This window comes from Silurus meridionalis, chromosome 7, assembly GCF_014805685.1.
Source record: "Silurus meridionalis isolate SWU-2019-XX chromosome 7, ASM1480568v1, whole genome shotgun sequence".
Classification (NCBI taxonomy): Eukaryota; Metazoa; Chordata; class Actinopteri; order Siluriformes; family Siluridae; genus Silurus; species Silurus meridionalis.
In genome coordinates, this window is record NC_060890.1 from 21429801 (window position 1) to 21452528 (window position 22728).

Below are 22728 nucleotides of genomic sequence, written 5' to 3' on the forward strand. Positions count from 1 at the left end.
CTACAGAATGATATTTATTTTTCATTTTTGTTCCCCTTGAAAATCAAAATCATAGAGAAATCTGCTAAAAGTTTTGTAATTTACCTAAAGTATCAGGCAGTTCAGTGTAATTATACTGCAGTGGAGCCGGCAGAGACTTTTTAATGGGTCATTATATATACAGACACCTGTACTTGCCTATAAGAGAGAGAGAGAGAGAGAGCGAGAGCAAGAGTGAGAGTGCGAGAGAGAGAGTGTGTGTGTGTGTGTGTGTGTGTGTGTGTGTGTGTGTGTGTGTGTGTGTGTGTGTGTGGGTCAGTCAGTCTGATTGAGTTGTCTTGCCGTCACTCGACTCCATTAGTTCTCCACTCTTTTCTGCTTCAAACAGTCATCAGTCTTAAAAGCCCCCCTGACACAAAAGGCCAGTTCCACTTATATGACCTCCATCTCTCTCTCTCTCTCTCTCTCTCTCTCTCTCTCTCTCTCTCTCTCACTCTCTCTCAGTTGTGCTCCAATTGACCAGTAACACCAACACAATGTTCACATCAAGACTCGCTTACAGTATATTGTACTTATATTGCATGCAAATAAAATGGTAGCCATTTGAGATTTTAGGGATTTAAAGCACTTTTGTACGTCGCTCTGGATAAGGGCGTCTGCTAAATGCCGCAAATGTAAATGTAAATTTGAATTCAGTGCAATTCTATTTAAAACCAAAATATGCACAATGTTCTGTGTGTGTGTGTGTGTTTTCTCTATAGGGAATGATTAACCTGGTCCTAGAGTGTATCGATCGCTTGCATGTGTACAGCAGTGCGGCTCATTTCGCAGATGTGGCAGGACGGGAGGCAGGAGAGGCCTGGAAATCTATCCTTAACTCGCTTTATGAACTCCTGGGTGAGTTTGTCTCTCTACTCCAACATGTCCAACTTGTGTAACTATAACAAAAAAGATAACCAATAAGATTGGTAAAGTATTTTAAAATATTTTGGCTGACACATTGATTTGTCGATGCAAAAACAAAGGGAGCGTTCATGAATGCTTTTCTCAACAACCAATCATAGATAAACATTATCTATTTCAGTTTCTGTTTTTCTGCTGAAGTCCAATATGCGATATATGTTTAAATACACAAATTCAGGCAATTTTTCAATGATTTATTAAATGGGTTATCTTTTTTATCGAAGGTTGCAAATGGTTTGTATTGTGTGGGGGGTGGAGCATTGTGGGGGAGGGCAGAGCTGTGGCGGGGGTGACAATAGGAATCTTGCCCAGGGTGCCAAAAAGGCTAGAAAAGGCCCTGCTTTGAGCCACTTCTCTCAATTTTTTTATCCATAGAGAGGAAGGCGTGTTCAGAGATTGCATAGAGTGTGAAATTTTGGAATTAACACAGACATAGACTGCAGTCTGGTCTGAAGTGTTATCACCAGGGTCCTTCTAACAATCAGTACAATTAATTATTGAAGAGAAAAGCATTATTTCTCCCCTACACTATCTCTCTCTCTCTCTCTCTCTCTCTCTCTCTCTCTCTCTCTCTCTCTCTCTCTCTCCTTTCTCTCTCTCACTTCTCCAGCTGCTCTGATTCGGGGTAACAGGAAGAACTGTGCGCAGTTTTCCAGCTCACTGGATTGGCTGATCAGTCGTCTAGAGAGACTAGAGGCTTCATCAGGTATGCAGTAAAAATGACCCACAATACAGGCGTGATTTCAAGTCTCACCTATAACATTTCATCATTCACAACACAATTCCCAGTGTGACATATTACAGTGAAAAAGATGGTATATTAATTATACAGCGTATAAGCAGAAATTTGAAAAAAGATATAACCTAAAGCAAAAATGCAAAAGAAAGAAGACTTAAAACAGAACAAATGATATACTAATTTACAAAAACAGTGTTAAATATCTGGACATGTTTTTGTTACATGCACAAATAAATTACATTCCTTTCTTTTTTCTCATTGAAATGTATTAAGGTACATTATCAGGAAGGCGCTGCAGGCGATTTTCTATTTACCGTCTCAAATTTTGTTGATATGCCGAGACGTGTTTGATATTTTTCATATCTGGCCAGACTGTGCTGTGACGAACGTGTGAAGCTACTGATCCGTCACTCCTGAGGTTTCTTAGTGACTCACATTCTTGCAGAGTAAGAGGCACGAATGCTGATAAATATCTGCTCGCGTGAAGATAAACGTGGGATGAGATGAAGCCGGAGAGCCTCAGAGATGCATGTGCAGGAGAGAGATGAAAAAAAAAGGTTTATCGCAGATTTAGAGCGAGGGTTTAGTGTCTGATCTGTGCTGTTGCAATGAGATCTGCTGAGGTCTGTAGGAGGAGGAGGTTCAACACAGGAGCCAGCGGTAGACCTGTCAGAGAAAGAGCCAGAATCAAACGCCGAAACAGCACAAACTTTGCAGTCACCATCTAAGTACAATGTTGCTTTTTATTAGGTGTGGTGATGCCGAGGACTGAGAGTGTAACAGGAACAGACACATATCACAGTCTGACACAGGAAACAGTTAGATTTCACCTGAGGTTTTGCTGATAGAGAGATTTTTGGGCGAATTTGACCAATAGCAAAGCTGGAACCAAATTCCTTGTGTGTGTCAACACACTTGGCCAATAAACCTGATTCTGATTCTGATTCTGATAGGACCGCTAGCGTTTGCTACATTAGCTAGTTTGCTCAGAAAAAATGTATAGGCTGCAAAACTGAAGCTGTTTTTCATTTCTAGCTAGTATTTACAATTTCATAATAAATAGGTAAGAGGCAACACCACGAAACACATCATTTGGACAATAAGGCTCAGACTTTATATTCTATCATATCTTATTAGATTTAAAATTCTTTTTTATTTCTCTATTTGTTTTTATTCAGCTTTTGCGGATATTAAATGTTTTTGTCACAGGTCAATTATTTCATGTCCTACTGTGTATGTTTATGTATGTGACTAAAGAAAAATAGGTTATAAAGGTTATAAATAGACAAACAAATTGAGAACTAAAACGCAGATAACACCAGCTGAGTCAGGACTAGAATAATAACAAGGACACATGATTAGCATTTTCCCAGAAAGTGGAGGAAAATATAATTGCAAAATGGGACAGAATTGTTAGTTGGGTGTCCATCAATTTTGTCCATATAATGTATTTTAAAAGGAGGAATGAAGAATTCACCAGCATCTTGACATTTCTGTATGTATTTGTGTTAGTGTGAATGGATTATGTTTTGACTACATTCCCATAGGATGATACATGCTTAGTTTAGAGCTGGCCATGGTGCTGAATTGATGCTGATTACACGAGTGTGCTGATCTGTGTATTAAAACTCAAACATTTACAAATAAGATAATTAGTTTTTTGAAGCCTGGTAAACATAGGCTTTTATAAATCTTGGTCAACTTTATACTTAAGCTTGTAATTTTAATAGTCAAGTCAAGTTTATTTTTATAGCACTTTTCACAACAGACATTGTCTCAAAGCAGCTTTACAGAATTTTAAGAGTTAAGGTGAATAGTGTGCATTTATCTCTGATGAGCAGCCATGGCCACTGTGGCAAGGAAAAACTCCCTTAGATGTTGTAAGGAAGAAACCTTGAGTGGAACTAGACTTAAGAGGGAAACCCATCCTCATTTGGGTGACATCAAGAGTATGATCATAATACACACACCATGCATAAATAATCAGACTAATCATGTTTGTGTTCGGTCGATATGTGAAACACAGCTGTAGACTGTTCTTTTATGTTTAATACATAACAGAAACACAGAGAAATAAGTGTGTGTTTAGTCATTTGTCAAAACATGCACAGGGAAATTGAATCAGCAGGGAAGGTGTAGACAGTTTGTACCAACTGTGATACTGTATATTAAACTCAGTAACATTTAAAAAATACAATTAAAAAAGATTAATTCGGAGACAGACTTCCATTACCAGCCATCTATATTATATTTAAAGCTTCATTACAAATTGGGGGACTATGACTATTTTTGTTAAACTACACCTTTAGACTTGTCAGTCAAAGAGTTAAATTTAAAGCGCCAACTTTTCACTACAGGGATCCTCGAGGTGTTGCACTGTGTGCTTGTGGAGAGTCCTGAAGCCCTGAACATCATCAAAGAGGGACATATAAAATCCATCATCTCTTTGCTGGACAAGCATGGACGCAACCACAAGGTCAGATGCAGACGTGTCCCTTCTTTATAATTCCTTCTTCAGTTTTTGTATAAGGATGTCTGGCTAGGCTTTTGTGCGAGCGTGTTTGAAGTAGAATCACGCTCCTTGGCTAGCATTTGGGTGGCCTCTCTAAATTCAATTTTAGATTGTCATACTGTGTGTGTGTGTGTGTGTGTGTGTGTGTGTGTGTGTGTGTGTGTGTGTGTGTGTGTGTGTGTGTTTGTGTGTGTGTGTCTTATAAAGCCCAGCTGCTCTGATTTCAGCATCGTAAATAATAAGTGATCTACTGCTTTACAGCAGATTTGATTGATTAAATTCTGCCTCATCCTGCCTGCTGCAGCTTGAGTCAGTGGAAAAATATTATTTAAAGCACTTGTATAATTCAATAAAGAGGCAGGTGTCATGGAGATTATGGGCTTTTGTTGGGTTGAAGTTCATGCTAGCTATTCTAATGGTCTTGACTAGTAATACATGTCTAATATTACCAGTAAACACAAGTAATACATGTCTAATATCACCAGTAAACACCAATAACACATATCTAATACAAATACTTGTAAGATGCAAGTGCTCATCATCCTGCATGCTTTCTCCTAGGTCCTGGATGTTCTGTGTTCTCTGTGTGTGTGTCACGGGGTTGCGGTTCGTTCCAACCAGCACCTCATCTGTGATAATCTGCTCCCAGGGAGAGACTTGCTACTGCAGACACGCATGGTCAACTACGTGAGCAGGTACATTCAGTTTTACAAGCAAGATTTTTTTGCGCGCGCACACACACACACACACAAACACACACACACACACATCATTTGCCTGTTACTATTATGGTAATTTGATCTTTGTAAGGTCATTTCAGACAACAGGCCTGCAATGTTCTGCTTTGGTGCGCTACTGATAATGACCCATAACTTAAATATTAGTCTGTGGTGGTTCTATGGCGGAGCATTTACATTAATTGATTTGATAAAAAAGGGCTAACAAATTGTGTTTAGCAAAAAAAAAAAAAAATACATTGTATGAATAATAGTATGTAAATAACTGACACACATATGAGCGTGGTAAATATCTCTGGTGTAACGGTTCACGTATTCACACCGAGCTGTTGCCTTCACTGAGTTCCCTCACAAACATACTAAGTGAGCGCATTGTCACTGTCACTACTCGATCCAGAAACACGGTTTGTATTGAGCATGTGCAAAAACTCTGATTTTGTTCTGTGCATGTGTGAAATCGCTGCCACTTCCTGTCATCGCCAACGTTTTTACGACATTCTAGCGATATGGATTCTTTGAAACTGAATGAATAAATAATATTGTGTGTTTCTTATGTGCAGACATTTGTTAAATATGCTGAAATAAGTACAAAATATACACAGTGGCCAAATGGTGAATGCGATTATGTCCCGCAGCATGAGGCCAAACATCTTCCTGGGAGTGAACGAAGGCTCGGCGCAGTACAAGAAGTGGTATTACGAGCTGATCGTGGACCAAATGGAGCCGTTTGTGACTGCGGAGGCGACTCATCTGAGGATAGGATGGGCATCTACACCTGGGTACTCGCCTTACCCAGGAGGGGGAGAGGGCTGGGGGGGCAATGGAGTCGGAGATGATCTTTACTCTTATGGATTTGATGGACTACATCTGTGGTCAGGTGAGCGTTAATCAAATTCTATATCCATATCATACTAAATGATCATTTAGCACACATTTTTCATTTTGCTAGTAAAAGATAGGTATGTGCTGCTTCATGCTAAAAGGCTAGTCACGTTTTTCACTTTTATCATACAAAAATGTGTTTGTGGTTTTTCTGATCTGCAGGCTGCATCGCACGGACGGTCAGCTCCCCCAATCAGCACCTGCTCTGTGTGGACGATGTGGTGAGCTGTTGTCTGGATCTCAGCGCTCCCAGTATCTCGTTCCGAATTAACGGGCAGCCGGTTCAGGGCATGTTTGAGAACTTTAACACAGATGGCCTCTTCTTCCCTGTCGTCAGCTTCTCCGCAGGAGTCAAGTGAGTGCATGTTACCCAGCTGTACGGCAGTAGAACATGTGTGTGGAATTACTGACATATTACAGTGTAATCAAGTAAACACAATGAATGTTTAATAAATAGCATATAACAATGTGACAGTAAAGACAATGATTTTGTTATAAATAGCATATAACAATGTAACAAAATAAACACAATGAACGTGTAATAAATAGCATATAACAACGTGACAAAGTAAACACAAACACTTGTAATAAACAGCATTTAACAATGTGACAGTAAACACTTAATGAACAGGTGTAATAAATCGCAGTGCCATTAAAAAAAGATTATCTACAGAACCAGCAAAATGCTTTATAAGTTTCACAGATCTAAAACCAACATTAAATGCACACCCCAGAAATAAATGGCAATTAGAAAGAAGTAAGTGCTTAAATAACAAATGACATGAAATAAAACTTCTGTTTGGGGAAAAAAAAAAATTTCATTCTTAAAATCGCTGGGGTCAAATTCCACACGAGAGGACGGATAGGACACTCAAATCTAACACACACATTTTTCTTTTCAGGAGAAAATTCCCCAAAATGTTTATCCTGTCAGAATCCATTGTCCATTAAACACATTTTGCTGGACTGTAATACTTCTGCCCTTTGAGGAACTTGTTTTATTTTTTTAATACTTTTTTAAAAGGTTTTTAATTAGGTTAAAAACATTGATCTTGAACATCATATTAAACATTAGTTTTATATTTGTATAACTAAACCTGGCATGAACCATTATCGTAGCCAAAGAAGCGGTCATAGTGCATGGCCTTAAGAAAAAAAATAGGAGAAAAAACAACAAAAATCATATTACAGTGTCAAACACATAATGAACGTGTGTAATAACTCGCATATTACAATGTAATAAAGTAAACGCATTCTAAACGTTTGTTTATTGACAGTACATTATTTATTTATTTATATATTTATTGCATTACAGTGTAAAAAAGCATAGGCATGCTGGAATAACAATCTGCTGTAAGGATATATTCTGCAGCTTTGTAAGCATTTACGATGTGGTGATCCATCCTTTGTGTATCTTTCCAGTTTGTCAGCAAGTAGAGTAGTGCAGTAAAAATCATTGATAAAAGCATGGACAGGTCAGAAAAGGTAGTTAGGATTGTGGTAACATTCATTTACCCTGATATCTAATGGACAGTTATTAAGTGGTGAACTGTGCGTTTTGAATAACTTAAAATCAGTGTATTTGGTTAACATTCATCTAATCCCACATTGTGAAACATGTTTTGTTTTATCTCTCTAGTTACAATATAAAGAAATGTACTTAACTCAAAGTTGCTTTAGGTCTAATTATCTAAATGGTCTCATTATATTTAATCGGGTTTATCAGGTTTTTGTTCTGTTATCTGATTTAATGCCCGCTATGATGGGAAGTATACTGTAAGTGTTTCCCTTTCTTTCTGTAGAGTGCGCTTCCTTTTGGGTGGTCGCCACGGAGAGTTTAAGTTCCTCCCTCCAACTGGCTACGCGCCGTGTTTCGAGGCTGTGTTACCACGAGAGAAGCTACGAGTGGAGCACAATCAGGAATATAAACACGACCAAGGCGTAACCAGAGACCTGCTGGGGCCAACTCTCAGCCTCTCCCAGGCTGCATTTACACCCATACCTGTGGACACCAGCCAGGTACACACTCCTACAGAAATACACACTTCTACACAAGCACACGCTCCTACACAAGTACACGCTCCTACACAAGTATACAATCCTACACAAGCACACACTCCCACACTAGCACACACTACTATACAAGCACACACTCCTATACAAGCACACACTCCTATACAAGCACACACTCCTATACAAGAACACTTAATCACAGATATACACATTTATATAGACAAATAATCTAATAGTTATCGAAGCTCAATATTAATGCTGAAAATAGTTAGTTGTAATTTCTCCCAGTGTGCAAAAAGATTTAATTTTTTCTGAACAACAGAGAAGATTATAATGCAGTAATAATCAATTGAATGTGAGGATGAAATATTGATAAATTTGTTTGCATGTTAGATTGTGTTGCCCCCTCACCTGGAGCGAATCCGAGAGAAGCTAGCCGAGAACATCCACGAGCTCTGGGTTATGAACAAGATCGAGCTGGGCTGGACATATGGAGTGGTGAGTTCGACTGAATATTTTACGTCACATAAAAATCAGTAGAAACAACACAGTCGAAAAGCCTGAGTCTATCACCTACAATCTTTATTGCAGTGTAAAATGACTGTAAAGCGTGATTAGATAATAATACACACAGATGCTGTTTTCCCACATGATTTTGCAGGTTTTGTAGACGCTTGAGAGCTTCTGTAAGATCATGAACAGCACTTCGCACGCATCCAATTTATTAACCCGACTCTGAAGTGTCGTGAGGAGTGTGCATAAAATGAATAAGCAGAAAAAAGAGGCCGACGTGGTGTTCGTAGTTCAGCTGTCTGCTCCATATACTGTAAATACTTGACAGAATTAGATCTTCCAGCAAGTTGTGAATAAGTTTAGCTCCGGCTTGCGTTGTTGCTGCGAACATTCTGCCTTAACCTTTTTTTTTTGAGTCTCTGGTGGATGTGATTTCAGCACAAGTGTAATCAGCACATGTGAAAGGACAGAGGAGTTCTTTGGTTTCTCTGTAGCACCATGAACTTGTAACTGCTGTAATGTATAGATCAGACCAGGAGCTTTGTGTCTCGGACATTCACAACATTAAATGCCATGTAATATGAGTGCGAGGAAAAATATGCCAGCGATGTTAGGAGGCAGTGGTCAGAGCACCGAGTCAGCTATGATTCAGCATCCCTTGATCACAGAGGGCTAAGGGCCTTGCTCAAGGGCCCAACAGTAGCAGCTTTGGCAATAGTGGGGCTTGAAACCCCGACCTTCCAATCAGTAACTCAGAACCTTAACCACAAAGCTGCCACTTTTTTGTAAAACACGTTTCTTAAGTGAACTGGCAGACAAATCCAAATCACGCATTAAAACCATAACCAGCAAACAGGCAGAACAAGAACATAACAAAATGAAGAACCAGGAAATCTAAACAGAAAACAATGGCTCGGTAAAAACAGTAAGCTCATTGTATATCTTTTGGACATAAAGGGGGCACTAAAACAGCTGTACACAATTAGGACGTGGAAAAAAATAACAATGCAGAGGTTAAGATGTAATGTAGCAGTTCCATAAAAACTAAAAATGCTAAAGTGTGCCATAGTGCTGTGAGCCAGCATGAAGCAATCAGTACAGGGGGATAATCCCTGGATCTGTGGTGGACAAAGTACACAGACCATGTCCTCGAGTTAAAGTAGAGACACTCTTTAAAATATTATTCCAGTAAAAGTTAACGTGCTCCTTTAAACTTTTACATTTCAAAAGTACAAAATTACTTGCCTTCAAATGTACTTAAGTATCCAAAGTACTACTGTCTGATTTCTTATTGCTATAATGTTCCTATTATTGCTTAATCAACTCAGTTTATGTGAAAAGACTCTTAATTTAGACTATTAATTTATTAATAGAATGATATTAATGATTCGGTCCCCTGGTGGTCTAGTGGTTAGGATGCGGCGCTCTCACCGCTGCGGCCCGGGTTCGATCCCTGGTCAGGGAACCAACCCCAGCCATTCTTAGTGCTGGTCCCAAGCCCGGATAAATGGGAAGGGTTGCGTTAGGAAGGGCATCCAAAATGTGCCAAATCAAACATGCGGCTGATCCACTGTGGTGACCCCTGATGGGAGAAGCCCAAAGAAAGAAAGGTCTATTTATGAGTCAAACACTGATTGATATCTATTCAAATTATCATGAGCCCAAAACCTTCTTTTAACTACTTAAAAAAATCACACAAATAAGGCCACAGGTGTTGTGCAAAGTCCGAGTCAGGAGTTTCTTCCATCATTTATTACTCACAAAATGCTGATCTGCATGTTGGTGAAGAGTAGACGTGCTCTACCGTGATTGGTGGTTCGCTGTGCGATTGACCAGTGAAATTTTTATCAACAAAAATATCAAAAGGAATGATAATTCCGCAAAATGTAGTTGAGTAAAATATTTGTCATCAGAATTTAGTGAAGTTAAAAAAAAGTCTCCCCGTATGGAAACACGTCAGTAAAATACAGACATTTGAAAAAAAGTACTTAATCTGGATCAGAATTTGTTTTTTACTATCACTCCTGTACACTACGTATCCCTAAACTTTAAAATGTTTACTTTTTCTTCTTTGCTTATCTTAATTTTTGTCACAATCTTCGCTTTCTGGCTTCGCTTCGCCATCCAGCAGCGGCGTCTCGAGCTCGTACCTCAATTTTCTGCTTGCGTAACAAAGCAAAAAATCGACCGAGTGACCGCTCGTACCTCGGAAAACCCGTACATTAATTCACTCGTAGGTCAAGGTACCACTGTATAAGTAAAACAGACGATTAAATAATGCACTATATACAGAAGTAGAAATATTGTTTAAATGAATGTATAGATGTTATTTACAAGTGTGCTTTTTACAAATGGACCATTGGATTCTATGTATAAATGGGTCAGTTATGATAGGAAATGTGTAGTTATAAAGTTCAGTACTTACATTTACTTCTGTCCACCACTGCTCTGGATATACTATACATCATTCACAAGTGCAGTGTTCGGTTATTTCATGAAGGTAACATTGCAATTGTTATCACAACAGAATAAAACTCCTTAAACTGTGCACATTGAGGTTGAAACAGTCTCGGACGTTCTGGGTTTGGATGTGACATTTTAGGGACATTTACACATCCATGTGCTGATCCATATGAAATACAGTAGCTGACAGGTTACAGACACAGTGTGATAACTAAATGTTTGTATGTGATATTAAATGTGTAATTTGTACAGAAAAGGTCTCAGGATATCTCCAGGGTTTTTATGTAATCCTGGTTCCTATCAATTTCAGTCTCCCTTTGCATTCTCCCTCACACTCATGCAGCCACATGCATTCACGTGAACATACACACACAGATATAAGCCTGCGTATAATATAGTCAGAATTTCTGCTGTTCATCTCTCTCTTTTCTTCTCTCACTTTCAGGCGTGGTGAAGCACAGATTGGGTGGCAGCTTCGTGATTGGCTGTCTGATCTATTATTATTAAAGCTAATTACAGTCACAGCATGATAGAGTGAAGGCGTACTGCCCCCTCTCTGTCTTTCTGCCCTATTTATTTTTCTAATACACACAGATTCTTTCTCTCTCTCTCTCTCTCTCTCTCTCTCTCTCTCTCTCTCTCTTTCACACACACACACACACACACACACACTGTATTTTTCCCTTCTCTGATACACCTGACTCAGTTCACTGTAGGAAGATGACGTTATCAGATGATTGTGTGTGTCCGAATTTTGATGCTGTATTACCAATAATGCACCACTGTTTTTGCCCCGCAGGTACGGGATGACAACAAGAGGCAGCACCCGTGTCTGGTGGAGTTCTCCAAACTGCCAGAACAGGAGCGCAGCTACAACCTACAGATGTCCCTGGAGACGCTGAAGTATGTTAAACATGTGGCGTATTTCAACAAATGATTTTCTTTTGGTCATTTTTATCGATTTTTTTATTTATTTTTTTTTAAACGACTAAATCATGTAAAAGCTAAAAAACGAAACTTAAATGCATCCTTGCAATGAAACATGAGCACAAATTCAAGTGCTGCGATACTCAACGACGTTCTCAGCAACACCTGAAGACACCAGGCAGGCACACACTCCTACACACCCTGCACCTTTACACTCTACACAGTCCTACACACTCTCTCCCCAGCCTGCTTTCACACCCACACGTGCAGAAACTGTCCAGATACACACTCCTCCACACTACATTCAGATGGATACTATTTCATTGAGCCTAGAACTTGATTAGATTAGATTTGAGCTGTTTGAGGACTAGCATCAGTTTTGAGGAAACAGTTCTAACTGTGATTAGTTACCAGCAAGAATGTGAGGAAAATTAGGATATTTCACTGCTTTACACTCGAAACAGTGAAGTAGGATTATTTAACATACAGTTAAACACGGAGATGCAGAAGAATAACTCAGGATGTTTGATAATTATTTGATACACACATTTTGTATCAATGCTACAGCTCCAGACTGGATCATGATCTCAGGTTTCCTGTTTCTTTAGAAATCTCTAGTGTGCTTGTGGTTTCCTTTCACTTTCTCCCCAATTAAAACAGTGCTAGACAGGTACATACCTGAACTTGAGTAAAAATGCATTACATTTAAACTTTCTGGCATTTTAGCAGACACTCTTTCCCAGAGCGACTTATGGGGTTAAAGGGGGAATAGGCAGGGCAGCTTGGTGTAGCTGAGATTTGAACTTATGACCTTCAGATCCAAAGTCCAATGCTTTAACCACTAAGCTGTCACATCCCTAAGTAATAATCCACGGCTTAAAGATGATTCCAGTTGAAGTAAAAACACTAGTGTACTTGTGTAAAAGTACCAAAGAACAAATGTTTTTATAGATTTTTAAAAGTAAAACTACTGAGAATGATATTTGAATCATTTATGTAAGGTTTATATTTAAATCCACACAAACTTCTGTCACAATCCTCAGCAGGCTCCATTACAGAGAGCATCATGGGTAAAATCCATCCACTCTTCAGGCTGTGCAATGTACAAAACATTACATTTAACGTGCTGCCTCTCTCCTAGTTTTCAGAGGCATTATTGTGTCAGTAAAAGAGAAATAAAAGTGTGCGTTACAGTAATGAAAGTAATAAATACAGAACTAAACCTCGTCCAGATTGGTGCAGTTTGCTCATTTTCTCCTTGGTATCTTCCTGTGAGAAAATTACAGGTTTTCCTTGTTTTCTTCATTCATTTTAGTCTAATACGTGGCTGTGGTTTTCAGTGCAGATCTCTGCTTTCCAGCTTTTCTTGTCTGCTCCAGCAGTTCTTTTTTTACTTTCAGTGCCTTTGATAAATCTTACCAATCCAGTTGGAGCTGTAGACCACTGTGACTGTCAGGGTTTACATGGAATATCTATCTATCTATCTATCTATCTATCTATCTATCTATCTATCTATCTATCTATCTATTGATCTGTCTGTCTGTCTGTCTGTCTGTCTGTCTGTCTGCGATTCATGATTGATGACCCCCCCTCCCCCATTTCGATGTAGTGCGATCTGAATTTGATTCAACACAATGCAATTTAATGCAATGGAAAAAAAACTATAATGCTACGCATTTCAATATTACAGTAAATCATACATTTACTTAAGTGCTTTCTGGTTTCGTACACATGGCCCTTACACAAACAGGCCATTGTAATGCAAAAAAGAAAAAAGATTAAGTTTTAAAAGATTAGGATCTTTTTCTCTTCTGTTGAGGAAAATGCAGCTCTACATCTGCCATGTTAATCTATATTTAATGTGAATATAACTGTATGGCCAGAGGGAGCCAGAGGAAGGGTCGTGGTGAGGGCATTGTCCATGGAACGGGTTGGATGGTACACAAACTGCATGGGGTCCAGTGAGTGTGGTAGCTGAATCTTGATGCGCCTCATGACGAGCCTCTCGAAGCACTTTATTACGATGGGTGTGAGTGTGACAGGACGATAGTCATTGATGGAAAAGACTTCAGGGAGAAGTTGAAGATGTCAATGAAGCCAGCCGCTAGCTGTTTTGCACATTCCCTGAGCTCTCTTCCAGGAATGTTTTCTGGTCCAGCAGATCTCCATGGGTTAATTCTGCATAGGCTTTTCCCTTACTTCAGCCGTGGTTAGACAGAGCACCTGGTCACTGGGAGGAGGGGTGTTCTTCCTCGCCACCATGTTGTTCTGCACCTCAAACCGGACGTAGAAGTTCAGCGCATCTGGGAGGGGGGCGTCTCAGGACACGCCACGGTCTCCGTACTTGTAATAAGTCATATTCACATAGCAGCAGTGGTGCTGAGAGAACGAGCTTGTTTAGTGTAGAGAAATCAATCTACAAATATATATATATATATATATTTGTATATATCTGTCAAAAATTATTGGTCACTTTTTAAATAACAAAAGTATAGCGCATCTACTAATATATAGTATGTTTATATATTATATATGTTTTTCACACTTTAATGTTTCAGATCATCAAACGAAGCTTTAGAAATGGCTTTATAACCTTTTCCAGACTGATAGATCTAAATTACTTTCTTTCTCATTTGTTTCTGAATTTCTTTGGATCTCTGCATGATGTCTAGGATCTTTTGTTCTACTTTACTTTGTCAGGCAGGTCCTATTTTTTTTTCTTGAAAGGGAACAGGTGTGGCAGTAATCAGGCCTGGGTGTGGCTAGAGAATTTGAACTCAGGTGTGATAAACCACAGTTTTTTTCACACAGGGCCATGAAGTTTTGGATTTTGTTTTCCCTCAATAATGAAACCTTCATTTAAAAACTGCATGTTGTGTTCACTTGTGTTTTCTTTTACTAATATTTAAATTAGCTTAATGATCTGAAACATTACAGTGTGACAAACATGCAAAAAAATAAGAAATCAGGAAGGGGGCAAACACTTTTTCACACCACTGTGTGTGTGTGTGTGTGTGTATATATATATATATATATATATATATATATATATATATATATATATATATATATATATATATATATATATATATATATACACACACATATACATATATATATATATATATTTTTTAATTATTATTTAATTATTTTTTTTTTTTACTGATGCAAATATGTTTAAAATGATGCATCGTGATACAAATGCCAACTTGCATCCGTCGCACACTTTTTAAAAAATCAATGCATCACATGGTTAACTTGTATGCCGATGCACGGATGCGACGATTGTGTGATATGAATTTTACCATCCCTAATATGTGTGTGTATGTATTTTATTTCTTTTGAATTTTGCTGTATTTTTCTCTAGAACTGAGTGACACTATAAGGTTCATACCATTACTGTAATATTTCAGAGGCTCTCATTTATTAGAAACATATAAAACTAATTTGTCTGTCTGAGTACAAACCTCTGACAAATACCTCGCCAACATAAAGCCTGGTCTTGTCTCAGATGTTTGGGCCATGAGGGTGTAAAGAAACTTCATGATGCAATTCACATTCCTGCCACGCTACATGCAGTTCAGCCCTCACCCTGCAACAGAAATGAGGAATTAATTTTTCTCATTCTTTCTCCTTCTTTCGTTCTCCATTCTTCTCTCTGCTCCAGCTGGAGTTCATTACTCCTCTAATGAGGCCACATCTTGTTTGTGTGCGTGTTTGTGCGTACACTAATGTGTAAAAAACGCAGATTTTCTTATTTATATATATATTTTTATTGTGTGCATGTGAATTTTTTCCACATAGCAGACTGACGCCTTTCGGCTCTTCTATTAATCAAATGCCGTATCTGGTAATGAACACTGATCAGTGCAGGCCTACGCTGTACTCGACTCTCAGACTACAGTGTTCTTCATCACACCGGCTCTAATACACACTAGAGTGTCGTGTGGGGTAGATCATTACATATATTCACTCATGGAGAGAAACATTTTGTTGTTCACTCATTACACAGTGCAAACCATTGTAAAGGTAATGATCTCCTTTATTCAGTCATGTATGTACAGATGGTCCCTGAGTTACGATGTATTCACCTCATCATAGATTGAAAGTATTGTAAGTTGAGACATGGCCTAGCCTACCTCGGAGTCTGATCAGTATGAGGTAGTATACTGTCATTTCTTAATAATTGAACACATTACAGTACATAATTTAGCAAAACAGAGCAAAACACGCTTTAACACCTAGACAACTGAATTTTTTTGTGTGTAATATAAATTTTTTGCTATCGTCATCATAAGATCGAAAAATTGCAAGCGGAACCATAGTAACTCGGAGACTACCTGTATTTAAAGTTTGCATGGCAGGCAAACGTAGCAGCGTATGCTCCGCCTTTCACTCGCGAACCGGCGCTCGTCCATGCGCCCGCCGCCAAATTCATTTATTAAATCATTTAAAGGAAACATTCATTTTTGTGTGTTGTACATGTTCAATTTTAATTATTATTATGCAATGATAATAATGATGATACGGATGATACAACAAAAATGTCATTTTTTTTGTCCAAGGCATTTCTGTCATATGTGATATGTATAACAAAATACAGCAGTATGAACAACCCCGAATGTTTATATTTATGTACATGTAATACATCAGGTTTACAGATATATTGTGATATTGTGCTGTGGTTTTGCTCCTGTAGGACTCTGTTGGCATTGGGTTGCCATGTCGGCATGGCGGATGAACGAGCCATGGAGAAAGTGAAACACCTCAAACTTTCAGCCAAGTGAGATTTTTTTTTTTTTTGGAAAGCAAACTGCTTTTTTGGAAAGCTGGCTGGGCCAAATTGGACAAAATGTAATAATCAGTATCAGTGTTGTGCTCGTTACTAAAAAATAGTGACTAGTTACAGTTACTCGTTACTTCATTCAAAAAGTAACTAAAATACTTTGTTGATTACTTACACCAAAAAATAATGCGTTACTGTTAAAAGTAACTTTTTTAGTTACTTTTTTAATAAACCTTCTTTAATGTTTCCATTAATGTCCTTTTATGCGTTATAGTCTACAAACACAAAACTGACTTAAACACTATTTTATTAAAGTCAGACCAGCACAAACTGAATATATCACAAGGATTTCTGGAATAAATAACAAAACAAGCTGAATAATATATTCAGAATTAAAAACTAAAGTGGCTTCTGCTGTTGTGTTGAGCTCTTAAAAATGTTCCTTTCACAGCTGAAGTATGAAAACTATCAACAATGTAGAACAGAACACCGGGTTAGCTTCTAGCTTCTAGCTTCGTTGAGGCATGGAGTTACTGGAGGATCTTCAACAGATTGGAGTTGCTGTTTATCGCAGTAGATACGAGCTTCGAACCAGAAAGACACAGCTTACATTTGACTTAAAAGTTTTTGTCTTTATACTCAACTAAAGTGAAATAATGAGCATATTTCCACTTTGAGAAACTCGTCTTGCTCTCGCCTCGACTCGCCATTACTGCCGCACAGACCTGAATAAACGGAGACACGCCCACAGTGCGTCATCTTCATGTTTACAGTGGTTCATCCACCAATCCTACAATGCATTTCTGCTGTAAACAGGTCAGACTGTAGGCTACACTTTAGCTGAAATTCATTTATATAAAAAAGTAACGGGTAACTCACCATACTGTAACGGTAACGAAGTTACTTTATTTTTAAAAGTAACGCGTTACAGTATTAGTTACTGTCAAAAGTTACTGCCCAACACTGATCAGTATGTAGTAATGTGTCTTATAATATCTTTCCTGAATTATCCAGTACAGACAACATCGTTTATTGAAGTCCCACATTGACATTTTTAATAGTTTGCAGTGTAGCAGTATGCATGGCTAAATTATCACACGCTGTGCTTAATGGATGAATCTGTTCATTTGTATTGCTTTGAGGATGTACAGGATAAATGTCTATAAGCAGGCATTCTGTATAAAGCAGTTGTAATAATAGATGTGCCAAATTTTTGTCTTTCATGTGATTGTAAATGTGTGTGTTGATAAAGATATGAGCTGTCCAGTGGCTATAAACCTGCACCTATGGATTTGAGCCATATCAAACTAGCTTCTACACAGGAGGCCATGGTGGACAGACTGGCCGAGAACGCTCACAATGTGTGGGCCAGGGACCGCATTCGCCAGGGATGGACCTACGGCATCCAGCAGGTAAGCGTGTGTGTGCGTGTGTGTGTGTGTGTGTGCAAACCATTTTTATTAGGAATGACTCATCTTTCAGTGTGCCAGACAGAGCGGGAGCTGATTACAGAGTGACACAGACAGACACAGAAACGGTTTCCGATAAAAGCTCCCTGTCATCTGATAGAACAATTAGCGTCACCTAGAGATGTTCTAAGCGCAGGACGAAGTGCAGAGAAATAGAAAGAGACATAACTGAGAAGCACAAGGGTGTTGATTAAGCGTCTAGGCACCATTACTGTTGTCACAGTAATTCCTGAAAGGCATTAAGGGTTCTGCACCAGAACTTTTTTCAAAGCGATCCTGATACTCGACATCATCCTCCAACACGATCAGCTTCTGTCGCACGGCCGGGACGATCTGACAAAACAGAGTGTACGGCTCATCACTTCAAATCCTGACATTTAGATGCACAATAATAGTTTGACTTAAAACCGAAGAGGAAAAAAAAAAAGGATGTACACTTTAGTCCGAATTTATAATGTCAAGAAATCTGAAAGCCTTTCTTTTTTTTCTTGTTACCTTGTAAAACACGACACATTTGACAGTCAGGAATCAGACTAAAAGAACAAACGTTCTTTTTACTAGACGTGAACCCACCCCCTTACATCCTCATCTTTATTATTTCCTTAACATCAGCACTCCCCTTCTTCTCCTGCGGGGAATTTTATTGAGCTACATACATTATGCATGCAGAACCTTGTTCGTCCAGATTGCCTTTCTCTTCCTGTCTGCTTTTCGCTGCAGGATGTGAAGAACAAAAGGAATCCACGACTGGTGCCTTACGTTCTTCTGGACGAGAGGACCAAGAAATCCAACAAGGACAGCTTGAGAGAGGCCGTGCGCACGTTACTGGGTTATGGATACAACCTGGAGGCTCCCGACCAAGATCATGGTATCTACCTTGTTTTTAAACGATTGTAAATCCTCACAGCTTCTACACCCTCCACACAGGAAACCCTGTAATAAAGATCAGATGTATAGTAATGGGCTTTTCAACCAACAATGCCACAGCTATCTGTAATCAAGGTGGGAAAGTTGGCTGGGTGGGACAGATGACATACTCAATGTACACTGTCAATCAAAGCAACACTAGCCAATCATGGGTGTCCCTTATGTGGAAGAGTGTAGATAGCATTTTTGTATTTCTGTGTATTGAACAAAGGTCTCAGGGGAAGAATGAAAGGCAGACAAAAGGATCTCAAATGAAAAAAAAAAGCTGCTTTATTTTGTCGTTCATTACTTTTTTGCTTTAAGTGTAAGCACACAAACACAATCACACACTGTACAGTGTTTCCTTGTTTCATAAAGCTCTCCTCTCTCCTCTTTTATTTAGAGAATCTTTGTATGTGCAGGTGTGTGATTTTTACCTCTGCTCCACCTTCCATTCACAAACCGCTGCTCAACCATGACTCGGTTGTGTTTTAGAAAAAGCAAAGGCTTCTCTTCACCCTCAATCAAAAAGCATGAAATAGCGTTGTCTCTCTTTTTGCATATATAAGTGTAACGATGATAATTGTACAGACTTGATATTTGAATGCGACCTACACGTTGAGATAATCACAAAACATTTCCATCAGTCAATTCCCCAGTTGAAGAGCATCCGTCAGCGATATCATTACGTATAAAATTGTCAGTAGTAATTTTCAATAGTAGGCTTAAGCAGCTATAGTTTTGCTCATACGATCTTTTCTCGATGCCAAGTCCTTCATTAGCTGCATTGGGCCACTTTAGAGCAGGACAAAACTTTGGAATCGCTTGCAACCTTTCATTGGTGCATCAGTCAGCCGTTTTTTTGGATTGGTGTGTATGTGGTTTATTGCACATGTCACTTTACTGTTTTATTTAACAGAGCAGTTCTGTATATTCAGCAGCTGATTGGATACAGTTCAGTTCATAAATAATGTGAGGCCGCTGCTATTATTTGAGCTCTTAGATGCATCGATTTTTCAGATAAGATAAGAGATAAGGACTCCTTAAATCAGACTAATAATCATATATATATATATATATATATATATATATATATATATATATATATATATATATATATATATATATAGTACAAGTAGTATTAAGATGGTGATGAAATGTGACTGGACTGTGCATTTCGATAAACTGTTGAATATAAGTGGTATCTGGGGGGGTAGGAAGTGCGATTGAGGTGCAAAATGATTACGGCTGTCAATCTTGTCATGGCATGTATTTGCAGGAGTGCTCTAGGGTCCTGGGGGAGTCTGGATTTTTCCTCCCTCGTCTCTGCTTTCTTTTTTTCTGCTGCAGCTTCCCTTTGAAATCAATAACTGCCTGAAATCTGAGGAGTTCATATATCTCTGGGCGCTAGGTATCCTCACTAGTCCTATACTATACTGTAGATAGGTACACTTTTAACCTGTATTTATTTGTTTTAAGCTCAATATTTAGATTTTTTTTCCTATACTCATATTGCAACCCATTGTTTTTAGGCTTTTAAAGCCCTTTTCAAATTTTTATTAACATCCTTCCAATTCAGTCACGTCAACCAACCCCACCCCCAACACCCACCCCAACCCCCTCAAACTACATCCCCAGATCCCAAGCCTGTCTGAGTAGTACCTGTCCTGCCTATTTAAGTGCTTTCCCCTAGGTTAATGCACCCACTTCAACTCTAATAATGATCCAATTAGTTTAATCACGTGTTGTGGGAGTATAGAAGCGATAAACAGATAACTTGTTTTCCAGGACCAGTGTTGTACAGAACCCACCAATCTGAGAGTGAAATCTGTGTTTCTGATAAACCAGACTGCACACCAGCAATGCCATGTTTGACTCCTGGGCTACAGATACTGTGGCGAAACCTTTTTTTCATTATGCTGCTGCTGGACGGTAATGATTCAGTTACTCCAGGCAACCGGTAATGGCCACACATTTTAGTGTTGGAAAATAGATGGAGAAACACGGCCATAGATCGCTTTATGGCATTAATTTCCTATGAGCCTGACTTAACCTTGTCAAAATCTTACATTCTAGTTTTAAAATGTTTCTAAAATAATGTTGGAGTTGCCATTATTGGGCATGGCAAAGAATATTTCTCAGGTATATTGCTTTATTTTATAGTTTTACTAAAAATACACTATAGTGACAAAACTACTGGTACTTTCCCAACCATATGTGGTTCTGCCCCAAACACAAAATTAGATGCAGGAGCATTACATTTTCCCTCCACTTGAACTACGAGACCCAAACCTGTTTAACTTTACCCTTGTTTAAAAAGCCAGCTTCATTAAACTATAGTTTACTTACAGTGGAAGTGGAGTGGCCTGCAATAGAGGTCTGAAAATATTTGTCTATTATTTGTCTGTAATGTTAGGTACTCAATAATCCTTTCTTCTTTCTAAAACTATTGTATTACAGTAATATTGTGCAGTTATTCTGATTAGCTATTAGACCTCAGGGACAAATCACAACACCATGTCCAGTATCACTGCATTCTCTGCACTTGTGACATCTTTAATACACCAGCAGTTAGATCATAACTATCATAATCATAATCTCCCTATTTTTAAAAGAACACCACACAATTTCTACTCATTTATAGTTACCAAAAAATTCTACTTCAAAACAGATTAGTTCTGGCTATGAGCTACAATATAAAGGCATAAAATAGTTCCTTTACCAGATTTGATATATTTTCTTCAGGTAGAAGATGCAGAAACATAAAAGGCACAATGTTCTCTGACCTGAAGACTTCTCCATGCTGGAAAACGTATATGAACAGATTTAGTCTGGCACTGACAGTGAAGACAAAAAAAACGAAAGTACACTTTACAGAACACTTTACGAGTGGGTATCAGAAAGTTTCGAGACTAGCTCTGTTGACAAGGAAATACTTTATTTATCTAGATTTACATACTATCACCTTTAATACTACTATTCATTCATACTATCACTAAAATAGTCCAGTTGCACAGTGATAGAGCGCTTCCAGCGTTCCTGTAGTGTCCTGGAAGTCTTCTTTTTGAGGCGTGTCAAACACTTTCTGCGATTCGCGCCAGATCTCTGCAGTGGTGTCAAAACGGCGACCTTGAGCCGAATCTTCATCTTCAGAGCGAAGTCTGCAGGAGCCAAATCTGGCGAGTAGGGTGAGTGCGGACGTGAGATGATAAAAGTGGACTCGTGATGGTGCCCACGTGGTCAGAAGAGCAGACGTGGTAACGCACGTGGTCAGAATAGCACCAGTTACACAGCTCCCGAAGTACACAGGATGATGTCTTTTGGCACACTGACTTATGAACATCGGTGCTCCCTGTGACTATGTGTGCGTTCTTGTGCTGCCATCTATTGGCGTGTTAAAAAAGTAGAATTACACGCAAGTTTATGTTTTTTGTGCCGCATCTGTTATTTACAAGACCCTGTTAGAAACAAACAAATATTCGAACAAATGCATTAACAGAAACCTCAGGAATATAAACAGTGCAAAGGTTATAATGTAAAATAACTGCCATGACTGTTTTCAGTCCAGTATTAAACCTCTTTGTGAACCTGATTGTCTGTCTTCTCCAGCAGCTCGAGTGGATGTTAACAACGTGTCTGAAGAGCGCTTTCGGATCTTCCGGGCTGAGAAGACGTACTGTGTGAATGCCGGGAAGTGGTACTTTGAGCTGGAGGTGGTGACGGCAGGCGAGATGAGGGTGGGCTGGGCTCGTCCAGGCTGCCTGCCTGACCAGGAGCTCGGCTCTGATGACCAGGCCTTCGTGTTTGATGGATTTAAGGTAAGGATTGAGAAACGGATA

The 22728-nt window shown here is 38.9% G+C and overlaps 1 protein-coding gene across 8 annotated transcripts in view; it reads left to right on the plus strand.

Annotated features, from left to right (window-relative positions):
• Positions 1-22728, plus strand: part of ryr2a (ryanodine receptor 2a (cardiac)) — a 219211-nt gene that overhangs the window by 102050 nt on the left and 94433 nt on the right. For 6 of the 8 annotated variants that reach the window (XM_046854545.1, XM_046854546.1, XM_046854547.1 and 3 more), the window contains 13 exons: positions 741-876; positions 1553-1648; positions 4039-4157; positions 4755-4888; positions 5566-5807; positions 5975-6167; positions 7615-7831; positions 8219-8323; positions 11601-11704; positions 16428-16511; positions 17767-17926; positions 18704-18851; positions 22499-22707. In XM_046854545.1, coding sequence (XP_046710501.1) covers positions 741-876; positions 1553-1648; positions 4039-4157; positions 4755-4888; positions 5566-5807; positions 5975-6167; positions 7615-7831; positions 8219-8323; positions 11601-11704; positions 16428-16511; positions 17767-17926; positions 18704-18851; positions 22499-22707 — 1947 coding nt within the window. The remainder of the gene's footprint in view (positions 1-740; positions 877-1552; positions 1649-4038; positions 4158-4754; positions 4889-5565; positions 5808-5974; positions 6168-7614; positions 7832-8218; positions 8324-11600; positions 11705-16427; positions 16512-17766; positions 17927-18703; positions 18852-22498; positions 22708-22728) is intronic. The other 2 variants (XM_046854552.1, XM_046854553.1) reach the window with 1 other exon arrangement.